The sequence below is a fragment of the Orbicella franksi genome, chromosome 10 (assembly GCF_964199315.1).
Source record: "Orbicella franksi chromosome 10, jaOrbFran1.1, whole genome shotgun sequence".
NCBI classification, from domain to species: Eukaryota; Metazoa; Cnidaria; class Anthozoa; order Scleractinia; family Merulinidae; genus Orbicella; species Orbicella franksi.
Window position 1 is genome coordinate 2,954,482 of NC_138154.1, and position 15,155 is coordinate 2,969,636.

General features: G+C 40.1%; 4 protein-coding genes across 7 annotated transcripts; 2 read left to right on the top strand and 2 right to left on the bottom strand.

Annotated features, from left to right (window-relative positions):
- Nucleotides 1-362: 362 nt before the first annotated feature.
- Nucleotides 363-1,902, bottom strand: LOC145501416 (uncharacterized). Its single transcript, XM_081480900.1, has 2 exons — nt 1,781-1,902; nt 363-1,429 (listed from the first exon to the last, which is right to left on the bottom strand). The coding sequence occupies exons 1-2, from the start codon at nt 1,900-1,902 to the stop codon at nt 559-561; spliced, it is 993 nt and encodes a 330-aa protein (XP_081337026.1). The 3' UTR covers nt 363-558.
- On the bottom strand, nt 1,421-4,068 carry LOC145500569 (uncharacterized). 4 transcript variants are annotated; one of them, XM_081480090.1, is made up of 5 exons: nt 3,271-4,068; nt 3,083-3,135; nt 2,209-2,878; nt 1,781-1,903; nt 1,421-1,479 (listed from the first exon to the last, which is right to left on the bottom strand). In XM_081480090.1, the coding sequence occupies exons 1-3, from the start codon at nt 3,432-3,434 to the stop codon at nt 2,790-2,792; spliced, it is 306 nt and encodes a 101-aa protein (XP_081336216.1). In that variant the 5' UTR covers nt 3,435-4,068; the 3' UTR covers nt 1,421-1,479; nt 1,781-1,903; nt 2,209-2,789. The 4 variants fall into 4 exon arrangements, with proteins under 4 accessions (XP_081336216.1, XP_081336215.1, XP_081336214.1 ...); XM_081480089.1 differs by having other exon boundaries at nt 2,092-2,878; XM_081480088.1 differs by having other exon boundaries at nt 1,781-2,878.
- Nucleotides 4,069-7,529: 3,461 nt separating this feature from the next.
- On the top strand, nt 7,530-8,147 carry LOC145501137 (uncharacterized). Its single transcript, XM_081480693.1, has 2 exons — nt 7,530-7,693; nt 7,949-8,147. The coding sequence occupies exons 1-2, from the start codon at nt 7,530-7,532 to the stop codon at nt 8,145-8,147; spliced, it is 363 nt and encodes a 120-aa protein (XP_081336819.1).
- A 3,260-nt stretch (nt 8,148-11,407) lies between these two features.
- On the top strand, nt 11,408-12,743 carry LOC145501417 (uncharacterized). The gene is made up of 2 exons (XM_081480901.1): nt 11,408-11,413; nt 12,072-12,743. Exons 1-2 carry the CDS (start codon nt 11,408-11,410, stop codon nt 12,741-12,743), a joined length of 678 nt encoding a protein of 225 aa, XP_081337027.1.
- The last annotated feature ends 2,412 nt before the right edge of the window (nt 12,744-15,155 follow it).

The window sequence follows — 15,155 nt, forward strand, 5'->3', positions numbered from 1 at the left end:
GTCAATTGAGTTTATTTTAAGACTTAAGCAGCGCTTCGTCCTCGCACCTTATTTCGGTCATTTTATTACACGAAAAACCGCACTTTGACCGCGCTTTCAAATTTTCGCGAATTTCTGAAAAATAAAAATTCGCTGGAACCTTTAAATATGATTTTTAGAATTAGGTCACCTAAGGGTATCTTTGGGCAAAATATGAGCGATTTGTCAAATGGGACGTTGACCGGCGTTTCTCGATCCTAACAGTCAGCCATTCTTAACCGATTTATTGGTATTTGTTTTTTCTTCTTATATTTGTAAATCTGAGAGAGTACAAAATAAAGATTTGTTGTCATCAACTGTTGCAAAAGCTAACTAGTGGAAGAAAAGGGTCATATACCAAATAAGAATACACTAAAATCATGTTGCATTGTTTTTGAGAATTTGTGACAATTTCTTTTTTTTTTCCCTCAGGTAGGGTTTTATGGATCCCACTTGTATATATGAAAAATTGAGGCCAGCAAATGGACCTCCTCTAGAGACAACCACTTAGGTTTTGGCAAACAAAATTTTATCATTGATTTAGACACCTTTTAAATCCCCGACAAGTTTGATGATTGTTGGGGAGGCATCTGTCATTATTTCGTCAAATGGAAATACAGTTGCCATTCTCTTCAGTAACCTTCTCAGTGCCTCTTTTTCCATTCCAGTGGAGTTGCCTCCAGTCTCTCTTTTGTCTATGACTTCAAAGTTGACTACAATGTTGGTGAATTGCTCCATGAGGGTGTAAACGCAGTAGCGGGCACTGTGACCTGGGGAGTCATTTCGACCATCTCCACATAGGCACACATCCTCATACTCTTCAAATAGCTTCTTCACTATCTCATTCATTTCCATCCATACCTCCTCCACCACTGGCGCAGCACAATGCTTCTGGAAACGCATAAATGTGTTTCGTCCCACCACATTTAGGCCAAGGGCTTTACAAAGCAGGCTGAATTTCTCGTAGTTGTTGCCTGAGATGATAATCACTGCAGGCGACAAGGAATCATTTAGATAAATAGATTGATTCCTTTTTTGGGTAAGCACCTCGGAGGACACCCACTTTTTGCTGTGGCCATTGGTACATTTTGAGAGCAACTCCAGATTCCCACTCCCAGTCTTGGTCTCATGGGTCATTGGGCCACTGCACACATGCCCATCAGTCTCCACTGTGCAGTTAGACCCAGCCAGCTCCAGTAGTTTTTCCGCTGAAACAATGAAGCGACTTCTTTCATGAAGAACTGCAAATTCTTTTAATTCATTACTGATGTAAGTCAGTTTGGCCAATGAATTTTCTAAGTCAAGTAACAGCTTCTCCCTGTTGTCAATAACTTTCCTAGAAGTAGATGGCTCTTCATTTGGTGCTGACTCAATGGCTATACCACAATCTTGGCAGCACTTATCTCCATATCTTCACAAACCAACTTGGTGTCATCATCATTGTCAAGTTCCAATTCATGACTATAAGCAAATGAAGAAAAAATCAACTTGTGCAACTTGTATGTAGAAACCCTTCCTTATTCCTACATTCATAATTTTCAGTTGCTGTTTTGATTTGCTCTTAATTACTACCCAAAAAATGAAAACTTCTTTTACAATTTAAAATACTGACACTAGGTATAAGACAGAGTTCAGCAGAATAGCAACTACACTTTTCTACAATAATATTGAATCCTCATTGTGCTAATGTACCTTTGAGCAGCACCTCATTCATTACAGCTACTGAATAGAGAGCAAACTAGAAAGAAATAATGGTACTCACCTCTGCATTGTGCCATTAACCCTTAAATCAAAACAGTTATCATCTTCATCGCTACTGTCAAGCTCATCACTGTCATCAGAATCGGTGTCACTGCATCTCAGCTGATCAATAACAGAGTGCATCCTACCAAAGAAAGTAAGAATGGACATTAACATAGATCAAGTCACAATTTTCAGCAAAACAACATCATCAACAACAATAGTTTATCGGTATCTCAAAGAAATATAAGTATTTTGGTATGTAATATATTTGACAGAAAATAGGTAACACAGAATCCAAAACAACTTTTAGAAACCAAACTGATAATGTACCATCAAGCAAATATGAATCATTCATATTTCAATGACAATGCACTTGTTAACCCCAAAATAATTAGTGACTTGTGGAGTTGTCAGAACCAACTGAGGCAGCATCATCACCATCATCACCATCATTTATGTCTCCGTCCTGTCGCAACACTGAAAAGGGATTTCCAACAACTGTGCCAAAGGAGATGTTTGCTCTCTGCAACTGAACACTCTGCATGGATGTGCATTCACCAACAGAGGTCACACCTGTTACATCAACATTCCTAGGGACAACACAAAATTTGTTATCGTGTACTATCATGAAAATATTGATGGAACTATTTTGGCCGCTCAGGACTACCCGCTGCGTCCTGCAAGAAAAATTTCACCGAAAGCAAAATAATAAATCCTTTTTTTTTCTTTGTTTGGTCAAGATGGCTCGCTATTGGACTCATTTATTTTTTTGTGAGTTTATGGACCTTGACTTTGTCTTGGTCCATACACACACACAAAAAAAAAGAACTTGGCCAATATCCAGCCATCTTGACCTTACACTTGGTCGATAACCCATACATATTTTACAGTAAACCAGTAAGCTTATAAAAATAATGCTTCAAACTATTTGACTAGTCACTCTAGTCTTCTTTAGTCCATATTTTTACAACAACATTTACACAAAAAAAGCTTTAGCAAAATGACCTTAAATACAAAAAGAGATGGACTTATGAGTTTGAGAGGTTTGGAGAATCAAGAGGACGCTGCCGACGAGGCATCACACGAACAGGGGTCGAACTTAGAGGTGCAATAGAGCCTGAAAAAGACAGTGACACCAAGGCTTTTTTAACATGTTCTAATGTAATAAATCAAGTTATAAAAGAAAAAATACGGGCTGCTAAGACAACTACAAGAAGAGAATAACGAAAACAAATTTCAACACTTTTTATGATCTGAGATAAAGGGAGACAAAGGTAACCGCCGGTGTGAAGACTTATTTCCACAAGTTGTGTATGCTTACCAAGATCATACGAAGGTAACTCATCCCCACCGGGAGAAGGGTCTCCGTCAGCTCTAAAGCAAAATACAAACACAAATTTGCATAAGTTACCACCTCAGTAGCAGCAATATAAGCTTAGGTTCCATTGCCCAAACAACAAGAACGTTTATTTTTATACGCAGTCAAAAGCTTATGTAAAGCAAGCTTACCTTCGATGTAGAAGATATTCTGCAAATTCGCTATCTGTGAACTTCCCCAGAATGTCTTTCTTCTCTCTCCAAAGATTAAATACAGACTGGCGAAGACGAATATACTTAGCAGAACCCGGTAAATGGGGCCTTCCAACGTGCGCAGTTCTCTCCTTATCCGCCATTACTGATCTCAGTCACGCCACAGCTAGATGCTCACACAAAATGATCGAACTGAACATCTTATTTAAAAACTTTATCCGAAATATCGATGAAAAGGAAGAATATAATAACAAAGAAACCTATTTACATTAATTACAGAAACTGACATGGAAAAATAACCACGGATTGAAATGGATTTTGGAGTGATTCACTTCACAGATAATTTTCAACTACACAAAATTCATTAGTGAAGGGAGAGGCGCGCAATGCATTAAGGGTGAAACTGGGCCTTTAACATAAAACGTTTGAGTGTAGTGGCAGTAGTATGGAGAAGAGTCTGGCTCTTTACAGTATGGGCAACTGTTTTCATCATTTACACCATAGATGCACAGCTCCTTCTTAGTAACAGTTAGTCTATGGAGTAACTTAAAATAGAATTCTCATAATCTGTTTTGATGGCATATTGTTCCAATGTTATTAAATTTTGCCTTCCTCCCAATATTCCCTGATTTTAGTTCTTTTTCCCATTTTTTAGGTCCTGTGGCAGTACAGGTAGTACCATTGATATAGAGCCAATTGTAATCTTTGCACTTCATTTTGTAAAGATCAATATTTAATGACAGCGTCAGGAGAAAGGTTGTTTTATCAGCTGTAAGGCTTTCTCGCCTGCCTAAGGATTTTGCCTTATGTAGTAGATGCTTGGGAATTGCACAAACAACCTCTAGGTAGTTTAAGAAATTACACTTGATCTTAAATTTGTCCTGAAATTATTTAAATGTTAAGAACTTTCCATGGAAATGTAAATAAAATTTTGTTCAAGCAAATATTCAAGTGTAGTGGATCTAGCTTGAAGAAGCTTGATGTCAAATTCCCATAAAGGCAAGTTGATGCATTCCTGAACAGGGCACATAAAACATATAATTTTCCAATTGAGCTAGGACTGATTTTAAAGTTTTTCTTAAAGTCCATAAACTTGAAATACTCAACAGTGTCTCCAAACAACCACTGAACAGACGTTTGTACATTGGACATAGATTTGTTGAAAGCTGTGCTGTTAGGGCGGCACCTCTAAACGGGGCCATGAGATTTACTCTTAGAGGATAGGTGGGGTCCCCATATATGCACATTGTCTGTCCGGTTGGAGATACAGCATACTGCTCCAAGGCGTTAATTAGGTTAGAATTAGCAAGCATTGCAGCATCATGCCTCTTTCCTTCTGAAGATAAAGAAGTAAGCTCATAACGGAAGGTTAGAAGGGATGAGCTGTTAAGGAGGCTCCCTAGAGTTTTAAGACCGCCCGCAAGCTGGGCACTAGTATGGCAGGAGATTTTAAATCCATGCGACATCCACGCGAAAAAATAGAAGCAAACATGGCTTCCCTGTTTCATAACATCGTCCCAATAAAAATTCACAAAATTGCTGGAAGCTCGAAATGCAACTTTTTTCGTTGCATGGGACCCTGTTTTGGTAAATAAAGAAAAAGGTAATTCACTGTCTTCATCATTTGTCAGTCAGTGTCTTCTCGTGAAACCCAGGACAAAAGGAACTCAAAAAAATCTGGACCACATGAGACGTGGATATCGAAACTACATCGCTAAAAGCAAACTGGAGTTTGAAAAATGTACTGACAAAAACAAACTGCCCTCTAAATGAGAAACAAGGAGTACTGAGGTATGGGCACTTTACAATTTTATATACACAGAGGTGAAATTATCAGAACCATCCATTTTTGTGTTATATAACAGGCTGCCACTGAAAGAGAAGAAGCTATTCCAGATGGAACTTGTTTCATTGACCTCAATGTATTTTGGGAAAGGCTCCAAAGCTGCACTCACTGTCAATCAGTTAAATGTAATCTACCAATTCTTCCCAGAACTATCAGGAATGGACTTTTCTATTTGCTCCACAGAATGTATACCTACTTTCTTGTATACCCTCTTGAATTAATGCATTGTAAACCTAAAAATTGTTTACAATCAACCTCTGCTCATTTTTGCTAGACTGTTTGCTAGTGAAAAAAGTTGATAGTATCAAAGTACTGCATGCAATAATCAAGACATGTGGCTGTGCAAAAATTTGAAATATTTTTATCATTTACATTTCTTTTTTTGAAAAAACAGTGGTCTCTATTTTTCCTATTTTTGTTGGAAAACCCTCTAAAAGCATTTTTTAAATACCTTACACGAGCAAATTACAAGATCAGTGATATAGCAACATGTATGTCATTTAAAAAACATGTACTTTCTCCTGCCATAGTACATCAAAAATCCTTAATATGCTTCATTCACACAAAGCTCTTTTCATTTCACCTGTATGTCCAATCTTTCCACTGCAAAAGGGCCACAGTACTCCAACAAGACTATTGGTCATGTTCGGGCCTTGAAGAAGCTCTTTGTTGAGGAATGTGCCTTCATATTCTGCTGCTGCATCAAAGACAATACAAAGTTTTCCAGGTTTGCTGGGATTCATCACTGGATGGTGGGGTAAATACCAGGTATGTGAACTCTCTTTAGCTGCTTCTTCAGTGGTTAACTTATAGGCATAGCCTTTTGATATGTACTTTTGATATGTTCTGTACTTTGGGGCAATTTCATCATTTCCTGGCTTTCTTAGCTGATGCCTAAGCAGCTCCACTCATCTTTCAGCCAGAGTGCAGTTGTTGGGTAACTGTGGCTGATCTTCCTTCCACAAGAGACCAACTGCACAATGGCCATCTACAAATCTTGTTGTGTCTCGCTTGTCCTCAATTAACAGTGGTTTGTCATCTGCCTCTAAGGTTCTGTAGTCCTCAATTTTCTAGAAGGGTTCAATTTGATCTTCAATACCAACTGAAAGAAAGATGACTGATATTTGTCCTCTGTCATTGCAAGTCAAAGGGCCTGCAATACTCCAGCTAAGTGGAAACAAATAACCAAGAGGATCGCTGTTGTCTGGTGGGATCATGACGTCATCTTGTAAATGTGCAACAGGTACATTTTTCCCTATGATTATCGATACTCGCTTAATGTTGACATCTGGGAATGTCAGGTCTTTCAAGTGTGGATACTCCGAAACATCCACAGTCTCTGGTAAAATCTGCCCTGACTGATTTAAGTGTTGGAGTACATAGGCTTCATTGGCCTCAATATCTCTGCGACATCCGTCCACGGGACTGCGAGTAAATAGTACCCGTTGACTTTCGATCAATTCCTTGCTCTTCCTAATAGTCTTGATACCAATTTGTTGCAAAGTTCCTTCTAGATTGAGCTGATCTGCAAGCTGGGGATCGATAAGAGTGTCAGTGCAGCCATTGCCTGGGGATGCATATGTAGAAAGGGAATTGTCATTCTCAGCAGTGACAGTCACAGGAGCTACATTCAACAAAACTCAGGCTTGTGTGGCATGAACCTCAGTTGTGCTCACTAAAGTCTGATGATAATTGGTGGTTTATGTCCTTATACCTGTTCCCACGGCAGTAGAAGGGGAATTTGCCTGGTTGTCATTGCCACTTGTACCATTATTCCTCCTGTGTTGTTCTCTTTGTGCAATAGCATCAGATGATGCCCAGGACACCTGGAACAGGCTATGCCTGTTTTTGATTTTGGACAGATATTTTTAGTATCCAAGTCTGTGTTCATTTGTAGTGTATCTCCTTGGTCAAGGAATGATGCATATGGCTTTTCACTGTTTCTGTACATACCGTAGTTTCTCGGTTATAAGGCGCACTCGGCTATAAGACGCACCCCAAACTTGGCAACTTAATCATGCAAAGTTCCCAAACTGAAAATTATGTGAAAATACTCGGTTATAAGACGCACCAAGAAATGAAGAGTTCATAAAGATAAAATTTTATTCTCTTGGCACAATTAGCACGCGAACTCTCTGTAAACATGAACAAATTTCAACAAAAGTGAAAAAGTCACACATTTAATGATATACACGAAAACAAAAGCTAAAAGTTCGCACCTCTAATGATAAACTTGCGTGTAAACAAACAACGCATACACGTTAATTTCAGCTTTCCTGCTCAGGAGACATATTTCGTTTTTTATAAAGATTCTAATAAATATTCAACGATCCGAGAACCAGAGATCCAGAACCTTGGAGTTCACCGAGAATAGAACAGTTCCAGTGTTGTCATGCGGTGCCGACAAGCAGAGTTTCACAGTTGCACTAACAGTGAAAGCGAACGGCGAGAAACTTCCCCCGAAGGTCATATTCAAAGGAGTTCGACAGCTGAAAATCAACGTGCCACCAAGGATGCAGGTCTCCGTTCACAAGAAGGGCTGGATGGACGAAGAAGGTAAGCTAAAACACTGTTTATTCTGAGCAGTATCTTTTCAACAAGCGAGCGAGACGAGTACACTTCTTGTTTCTCAGAAACGAGATTCAAATTTCATTGTTGACGTATCGTGTTACCTAGCACGTGCTGTTTAGCACGTACGCGCGTATGCAAATTTCAGTTTGTTAGCTTTTCTCGTGCAGTTGTTTAACACAATGCGGCCTTGATAATAAAGCTTTCTAGCATTCTAAGACTGTATTTCTTATTAATTTCTAGGAGTAATGGAGTGGATTTGACGCAATCTTCGGTACACCCCAGACCAAAGAGCTCTCCTCGTGTGGGATTCATTCCGTGGGCATTTGACAAACGCCGTGAGAGATCTTCTGGCGAGGCGAAACGTAGTAGTCGCAGTTATTCCGGGTGGACTTACGCCCGTGTTGCAGCCCCTGGACAAGTGTATCAACAAACCTTTTAAGACCAAGGTGCGATCCCAATACCAGACTTGGATGGTGAACGGTCCGTTCAGTTACACTCCGTCGGGGAAGAAGCGTGCGCCGAGCAAAGAACTGGTTTTGCAGTGGATCCAAAAGGCATGGCAAGAGATACCCGCTGATTTGATCGCGAACTCATTCAAGTGCTGTGGAATATCAAATGCTCTGGACGGCACCGAGGACGAAGCTGTGTGGGACGAAGAAGAAGCTGGAGACGAGGAAGCAGATGATGAACTGGAGAATGAGTTTGACACGGATAGCGAGGAGGAAGACTAGACATCAATAAATTTCAAAACAACAACAACAGCTCTTTTCAGAGCCACCCGGTTCTTTTCAGAACCACCAAATCTTAAAAAAGTCAATGACCAATGTTTAGTGTCTTTTATTTGTCTAGTTTTAACTGTAAGTTCCGGTAAAATTGCTGTCGTTAGATTTTTTTGCGCGAAAATATTCGGCTATAAGGCGCACCCCAATTTTGGCAAAAACTTCCCAAGCAAAAACAGATTTTCCTCGAAAAAACCGTGCGCCTTATAACCGAGAAACTACGGTATGTATCTGTAAATAAATCCGTTAAAATGTACTGGTCAGACATGGGTTCCCCCCAAGAAATGCACTTAATGTTATGTATGTGTTTACTATTGAAGAATTTCCTACAATTTCTGTTTACCCACAAAGAATTCCAGAGATTTTCTCTAGATAGTCCACATTTTTTCTAAATATTACTCCCACAGAATTCCAATATTCCTCAACTAATAAATATAGTAGCAATACAGAATCAATAGTTGCTTGTTTCATGTGCAGGAATAGGGATTCATGAAGAGTCCACCCCAAAACACACTGACAATAATGTATCAAGGGCCCTGCCTACGAACTGTATATGTATAGGAAGTCACATAAACTAGCCTGAGTACAAAAATATGAGTGAAGTTCTCAAAATTGCACTATCTGCTTGAGTGGGACACATCAATTTCTTATACGATGGAAACAGCAAAAGATGGCATTCTTCTTACTCCCAAAAAATACACTTGATTTGTAGTATTATTAACTGTACAGTTCTTGTCCCAGTCAGAGGTGTTGAATGTACTGTAAGAAATACAGCCTCCTCTTACTGCTCTCAGCTGCCTGCAGGCTCAGAGAAAGTTTCAAAGTCAGTATGAAATTAATTTTCACAAGAAAGTATTTTTTTTTAAGTTAGATGAGACTTCTGCAAATTAATTCCAAGTTGCTAAAGGGGCACTGTCACATCATGGAATTGAATATTTGGACCAAAACAGAGCTACAGTATCTTTGTAAAATACTTCCATCTACATGTGACCGCACTGCCCCAGCTATGATATAATATTATAACAGTGTCACATTTTCTTGCATTTTCACATGAACAAACTCAGCCGGTTTGAATTTTTTCAAAATTTACTGCTAAAAACAAATTTTGGCAGGCCTTGGTTCAATTCCTATCTGGTATTTCATGTATAGTACTTTTCCATAACAATGCAGGAATGTAGTGTTTTCTTTTTATACCTGTCTTACGTCTTTGATTTCATCTCCATTCAGTAAATAGTAGATTTTTTCATGCCACACTGTAATTTGAAAATCAGAAGAGAGTACTCTTTCCCTGTATATTGTTAATTCATTTAAGAATACTTTATTATTATAAAACAAATCCAACTAAACAGCTACAACAGCTTAAACTAGAAGTTCAATGTAAGATTTTAAGAAAGTAAAATATTGCAATGCATTGAAATAATTATTTGTGTCATGTCTGTTATCTGTGAGCTGATCAATTGAATAATAATAATGTAAAGATCTACATCGCAAGTTTTTGAAGCCGTTCAATAAACTAGCAGTTCGTGCTTTATTAAGTCTAAAACACTCAGCTGCACCTCAAGTTTTAAACGTGATAAAACACTCCTGCTTTTTATTAAACATTATTTCAATGACTTCAACATTTAGTTTATATTTGAGTAAATCACCACGTCTACAGTTTACTAAACTTCATTTGCCTGACCCTCAACTTTTGCCAAACTATTATGCAATGACCTTTATGTTACATTCATAACTCGTTTTGTTCTTTGTTTTGTTGACATAACTATTACTCATTAATGATTTTGTACATTCTTTAAGTTTTTGCTATTCATGCTGTGATTGCTGTGATCAATGCAAGTTTCGTAATATAACCTTTGGAATCATGTAATTAGAGACACCTCGTTTTTATCAGTTTAGTTGCACCATCTACGTTCTTGCTATTTTATGCTATCGCTGTCATTGCTATCGTTCTAAGCCATCGTTTCTTCAATTGCTACCCTTGCGGGAGCAAGATCAAAGTAAGTCTACATATCTTTAGTCATAAATGTGTCGTAATAGTTCAAGATCTATGTTCCATCAGTATCCTTAATTTGTGTTTTGTATCTTAGCTAGTATTAGCTTGCATAAGCCTTTTGTATCATTTTGCTTTTAGTTCGAACCACACAATCACAACCACAACCATAACTACGACTTCACATCACAAGTACATCTCTATTTTGTTATCCTGATTCCTATATTGTTGATTCATTGCTCCCTTCCAATAAACACTATAACGATTGATTCTACTGTGACCTGGTTTCTTTGGAATTACATTACAATGTGCGTTTGAGTGTTTCAAGCTCCTGGGCTTAAGTCTTAGTCTACATATGGCTTCGCTCCTGGAAAGTCACATCAGTTCGAATTTGACACAAAGTTTAGCGTTGTTCATCATTTATCGTAGGATTTCTACCTTTAAAAAGACTTTGGCTGCATTAGCTAATGTAACAGTGGAAACATGTGTTGTTCACTTCAATTTATGCAATAAGCTATCGCGTTCCACAACAAGCACGTTGAAATTCTACACCACTTATGGCCGACAGAGAAAGTGAACAAAACACAGATAGTGAACATGAATCACCTCCAACTATTTCTAGAGTCAGGCTAAAAAATGTTACTCTCGACTGGGACGGAGTTTGACCTGAAAAACTCCTACTGCTTAAAAGGAGCAGAAGTTCTAAGAAGGGAATTCTTACTAAAGCCCAAAACAAAATAAAAGGGTTGATGCTGAATTCTAACAACTACGATCTAGTAATGGACAAAATCGAAGAATTCAAACAACTCTTACAAGAGTTTAAGTAAGCCCATGCCGCTTATCATTCTCAACTTCGTGACAAAACGAAAATGAAAGAGTCAAATGATTATTATGATGCCTCAGTTCTCTTAGGAATGGATTTGGCACACGATGTCGGTAATTGGATCTTGTCAACATGTATTGAAACAAGGTTACTACAGTCTCAACAAGAGTTACATTCTGAGGATTCAATTAGCAACGCCGGTTCTTGTGCCAATTCAAAGTCATCTCACTAATTGAGAAAAAGTTTGTCTATTGGTTCCCACGCAAGTTCTTTTGCGAGTTATATTTCAGCTGCTTAGACGAAGGCCGCCGCTAAACAAGCAGTTTTACAAGCCGAAGCTGTGAGCCTTGAAAGGTTCCACGCCCTCCAAAAGGAAGACCTAAGCATCCAACAATGAAGACCTTTGGAACTCCAAACAGAACTTGGAAAGGCGCAAGCTGAGAAGTTGGTCTACACAGAAGCAGAGGCAGATCATATGGCAGCCCCTAGACCTTTAGAACCAGCTGCCAACCAGCCTATATACTTCAAAGGTGTAGTAAACGGTTGCTCATCAGAATCCTGACTGCCAAAAAACGAGCTGACATTGGATTCAACTGAAAATAGGCCCCAGAATTTTACTGAAGTTCCTAAAGTTAGCAAACCTCTCAATCCGAATGCCAACACTTGACCATGTGATGACCTGAAGCCAGTAGTCAAGCTGTCTTTGTTGCTTACTGTTAAAGAGGAACCTGCAAAAGAGGATTATGGCCCGCCTGACACGTTTCTTGAAAGGTTGCTAGTTGCTCAAAGCCAGCAGAATTCCATGATGCAACAGTTACTTCAGTGACAACAAGAGAGCACACTTGCCTGGACACTGCCTCAGCCAGAGAGGTGCCTACTTTTAGCGGAGACCCTATTGAGTACTGGGGATTCATACGAGCCTTCCAAAACATAATCGAAAGCAAAACCACCAGTGATAGCGCAAGATTGTACTACCTGATACAATATGCATCCGGAGAAGTACAAGAGTTAGTGTCCAGCTGCTTGTCTATGAAACCTGAGGAAGGATATCAGAAAGCTAGAAGTTTACTTAAGAAACAATACAGTCAAAGCTGCCGAATTGCTACTGCCTATGTTAACAAGTTAACAAAGGGACCACCCATAAAAGCAGAGGATAGCTCTGCACTACGGTGGTTCTCGATTCTGCTCACTGGCTGCAACATTACTCTAAAGGAAATGGGCTATCTCAACAAAGTGGAGAATTCAGATACCCTAAAAATGATCACTAACAGGCTGCCATACGGATTGAAACTGAAGTGGCGTGGTGTTGCTGACAGGATCAACCAAACTGATAATTTCGTTACCCCAAAGGCTCGTGCTGCCACACACCATCTTTGGAAATGTTACAAAGGACAACCCAGTACCTTCTGGAGGATTGAAGTTCAGAGGCAAGCTACCCCCTAAGGCCTCCAACTTTGCCATCGACACAGTCTCACAGCAGGAAACCCATACACCAGTTAATCTTAACAACCAGAAATGTCCTCTTTGTAATGGCTGACATTGGCTGTCCCATTGAGATGAGTTTAAGAAGAAATCTTTGAAAGGCAGATTTAATTTTGTCGGCTCCAAGAACATTTACAATAACTACCTTGTGCCTGGCCACTTCTCCAACTCTTGTCCAAAAGAAAGCCTCTGATGCGTAACTGGTTGCAATGTCCACACCAACCACTCCTCCTTCTTGCATCCAAAGCATAATGGACCAACTGCTAATATCGATTCCGGAGCCAGCAGAGCCAGTGGTACAGGGCTACACAGCAAGTGGACAATCAGAAGGTTCACAACGGCTTTGTCAATAGAAGAAATGAAGCTCTAGATCTGCAGAACGAACAAATTCAAGCATCTGCAACCGGTCTCACTAGCTTGCCAGTTAAAGTGAAAGCAAAGGCTCCGACTGAATGATTCAAACCTACGCATTTCTGGACAATGGCTTTAATGCATCTTTCTGTGCAGAGAAGCTAGCAGAGGAACTGAACTTGTCGGGAAAGAAAACCACATTGTCATTAAGACTATGGGAAAGGAGAACAGCAAAACTGATTGTTGTGTTGTTAGTTTAGAAGTACTGGACTTGGATGAGGAGAATCTCTTCAAATTCCCAGTCGTATTCACAAGACCAAGTCTGCCTGTTACTACTGAAAGTGTCTCGAACCAACAAGTTTTTGAAAAGTGGCGATATCTCTCAGAAGTGAAAATCCCCAATATTGATGCAAATGTCAGATTGCTCATTGGCAGCGACACTCCAGAAATCTTTGAGCGTAAGCATGTTATTCCAAGTTAGAATAGAGGACCATACGCTACAAGAACCACCCTCGGTTGGGTGGTTAATGGTCTACTAGGCAAGGTTGCAAACACTAAGACTCGCACTGCTAACTTCATAAAGGCCGACCTGCAGCTAAAAGAACAGTTTCACAGTTACTGCGACATGGAATTTAAGGACTCAGCATAGTGATTCTAGATCACTGTCAGCTATCAATGAGCACACCATGGAGTTAATGGGGGACTCTATCAATCTGGAGAATGGCCACTATCAGCTTGCTTTACCCTGGAAGAACGACCCTCGTTGTTTGGAGAACAATAGGTCAGTTGTTGACCATCACCTTAAGCTGCTAAAACAGTGCCTATCAAGAGACCCAGAGCTGAGGTCCATGTACAAAGATTGCATGGAAGACCTCTTGAAAAAGGGATATGCAACTAAAGGCCAGCCAGCCAAACCACAAGGAAAGACATGGTATCTCCCCCACCATGCCGTCCAACATCCAGCAAAACCAGGAAAGGTACATGTTGTGTTTGACTGGTCCACCAAGTACCATGGCAAGTCTCTCAATAACAAATTCCCCTGTCGGAGTATTGACAAGATTCCTCCAGGATCCGGTAGCATTTATGTCAGACGTGGAAGCGATGTTCCACCAGGTTCATGTGAACCCTGAAGACCACAGGGTGTTATGTTTCCTCTGGTGGCCTCATGAAAATTTGGATCTAGAGCCAGAAGAGTTCATGATGACTGTCTATCTATTTGGGGCTGTATCTTGCCCTATCTGTGCCAACTTTGCATTGAAGAAGACCACAGCAGATAATCAAGCAGATTTCAGCAGTGAGGCTGTAAGAATGGTGGAGCAAAACTTCTATGTGGATAATTGCTTAAAATCCATTGATTCAGAAGGAGATGCTATCCATCTGTCAAGTGAGCTATCACAACTCTGGAAACGAGGAGGTTTCCGGCTAACCAAGTGGCTGTCAAAAGAGGGCAAGTTCGTTGAAGCTGTCCCTTAGTCAGATAGGGCAGCGTCCATCGGAGATTTGGACTTCAACCACACCCTTACAGAGAGAGCTCTTGGGGTACAGTGGCACCTGACTTCAGACACATTTGGCTTTAAAATTGCTACCAAAGATAAACCACCCACCAGAAATCTCTCTTTCTACGGCCATCAGGGGTCCACCTGAGGGCAATTTGTGGTAGTGCTGCCGGTGGCATGCGCAGCACATGACCAATCCATTTCCATTTCTTTCACCGGACTTGCTGTGTGATTGGTCCTGTTCCTGCGTAGGCACTTGTTCTGGAAGATTTCTAGCTTGTGGCTGATGGTTTTGGTCATCTTCCAGGATTCTGCACCATACAGTAGAGTGCTTAAGACATTGCTTTTGAAGAATTGGATCTTTGTCTTCTGGCTGATGTTCTTGGATCTCCAAATGCCTTGAAGCGAGGGAAAGGCCTGACTTGCCTGTGAAATCGGGACTAGGATCTCTTCTCCTCCATCTCTGCTGGTGGACACCTTAGATCCCAGGTAGGTAAAGTGATAAACCTCATCTACCACTTCCCCA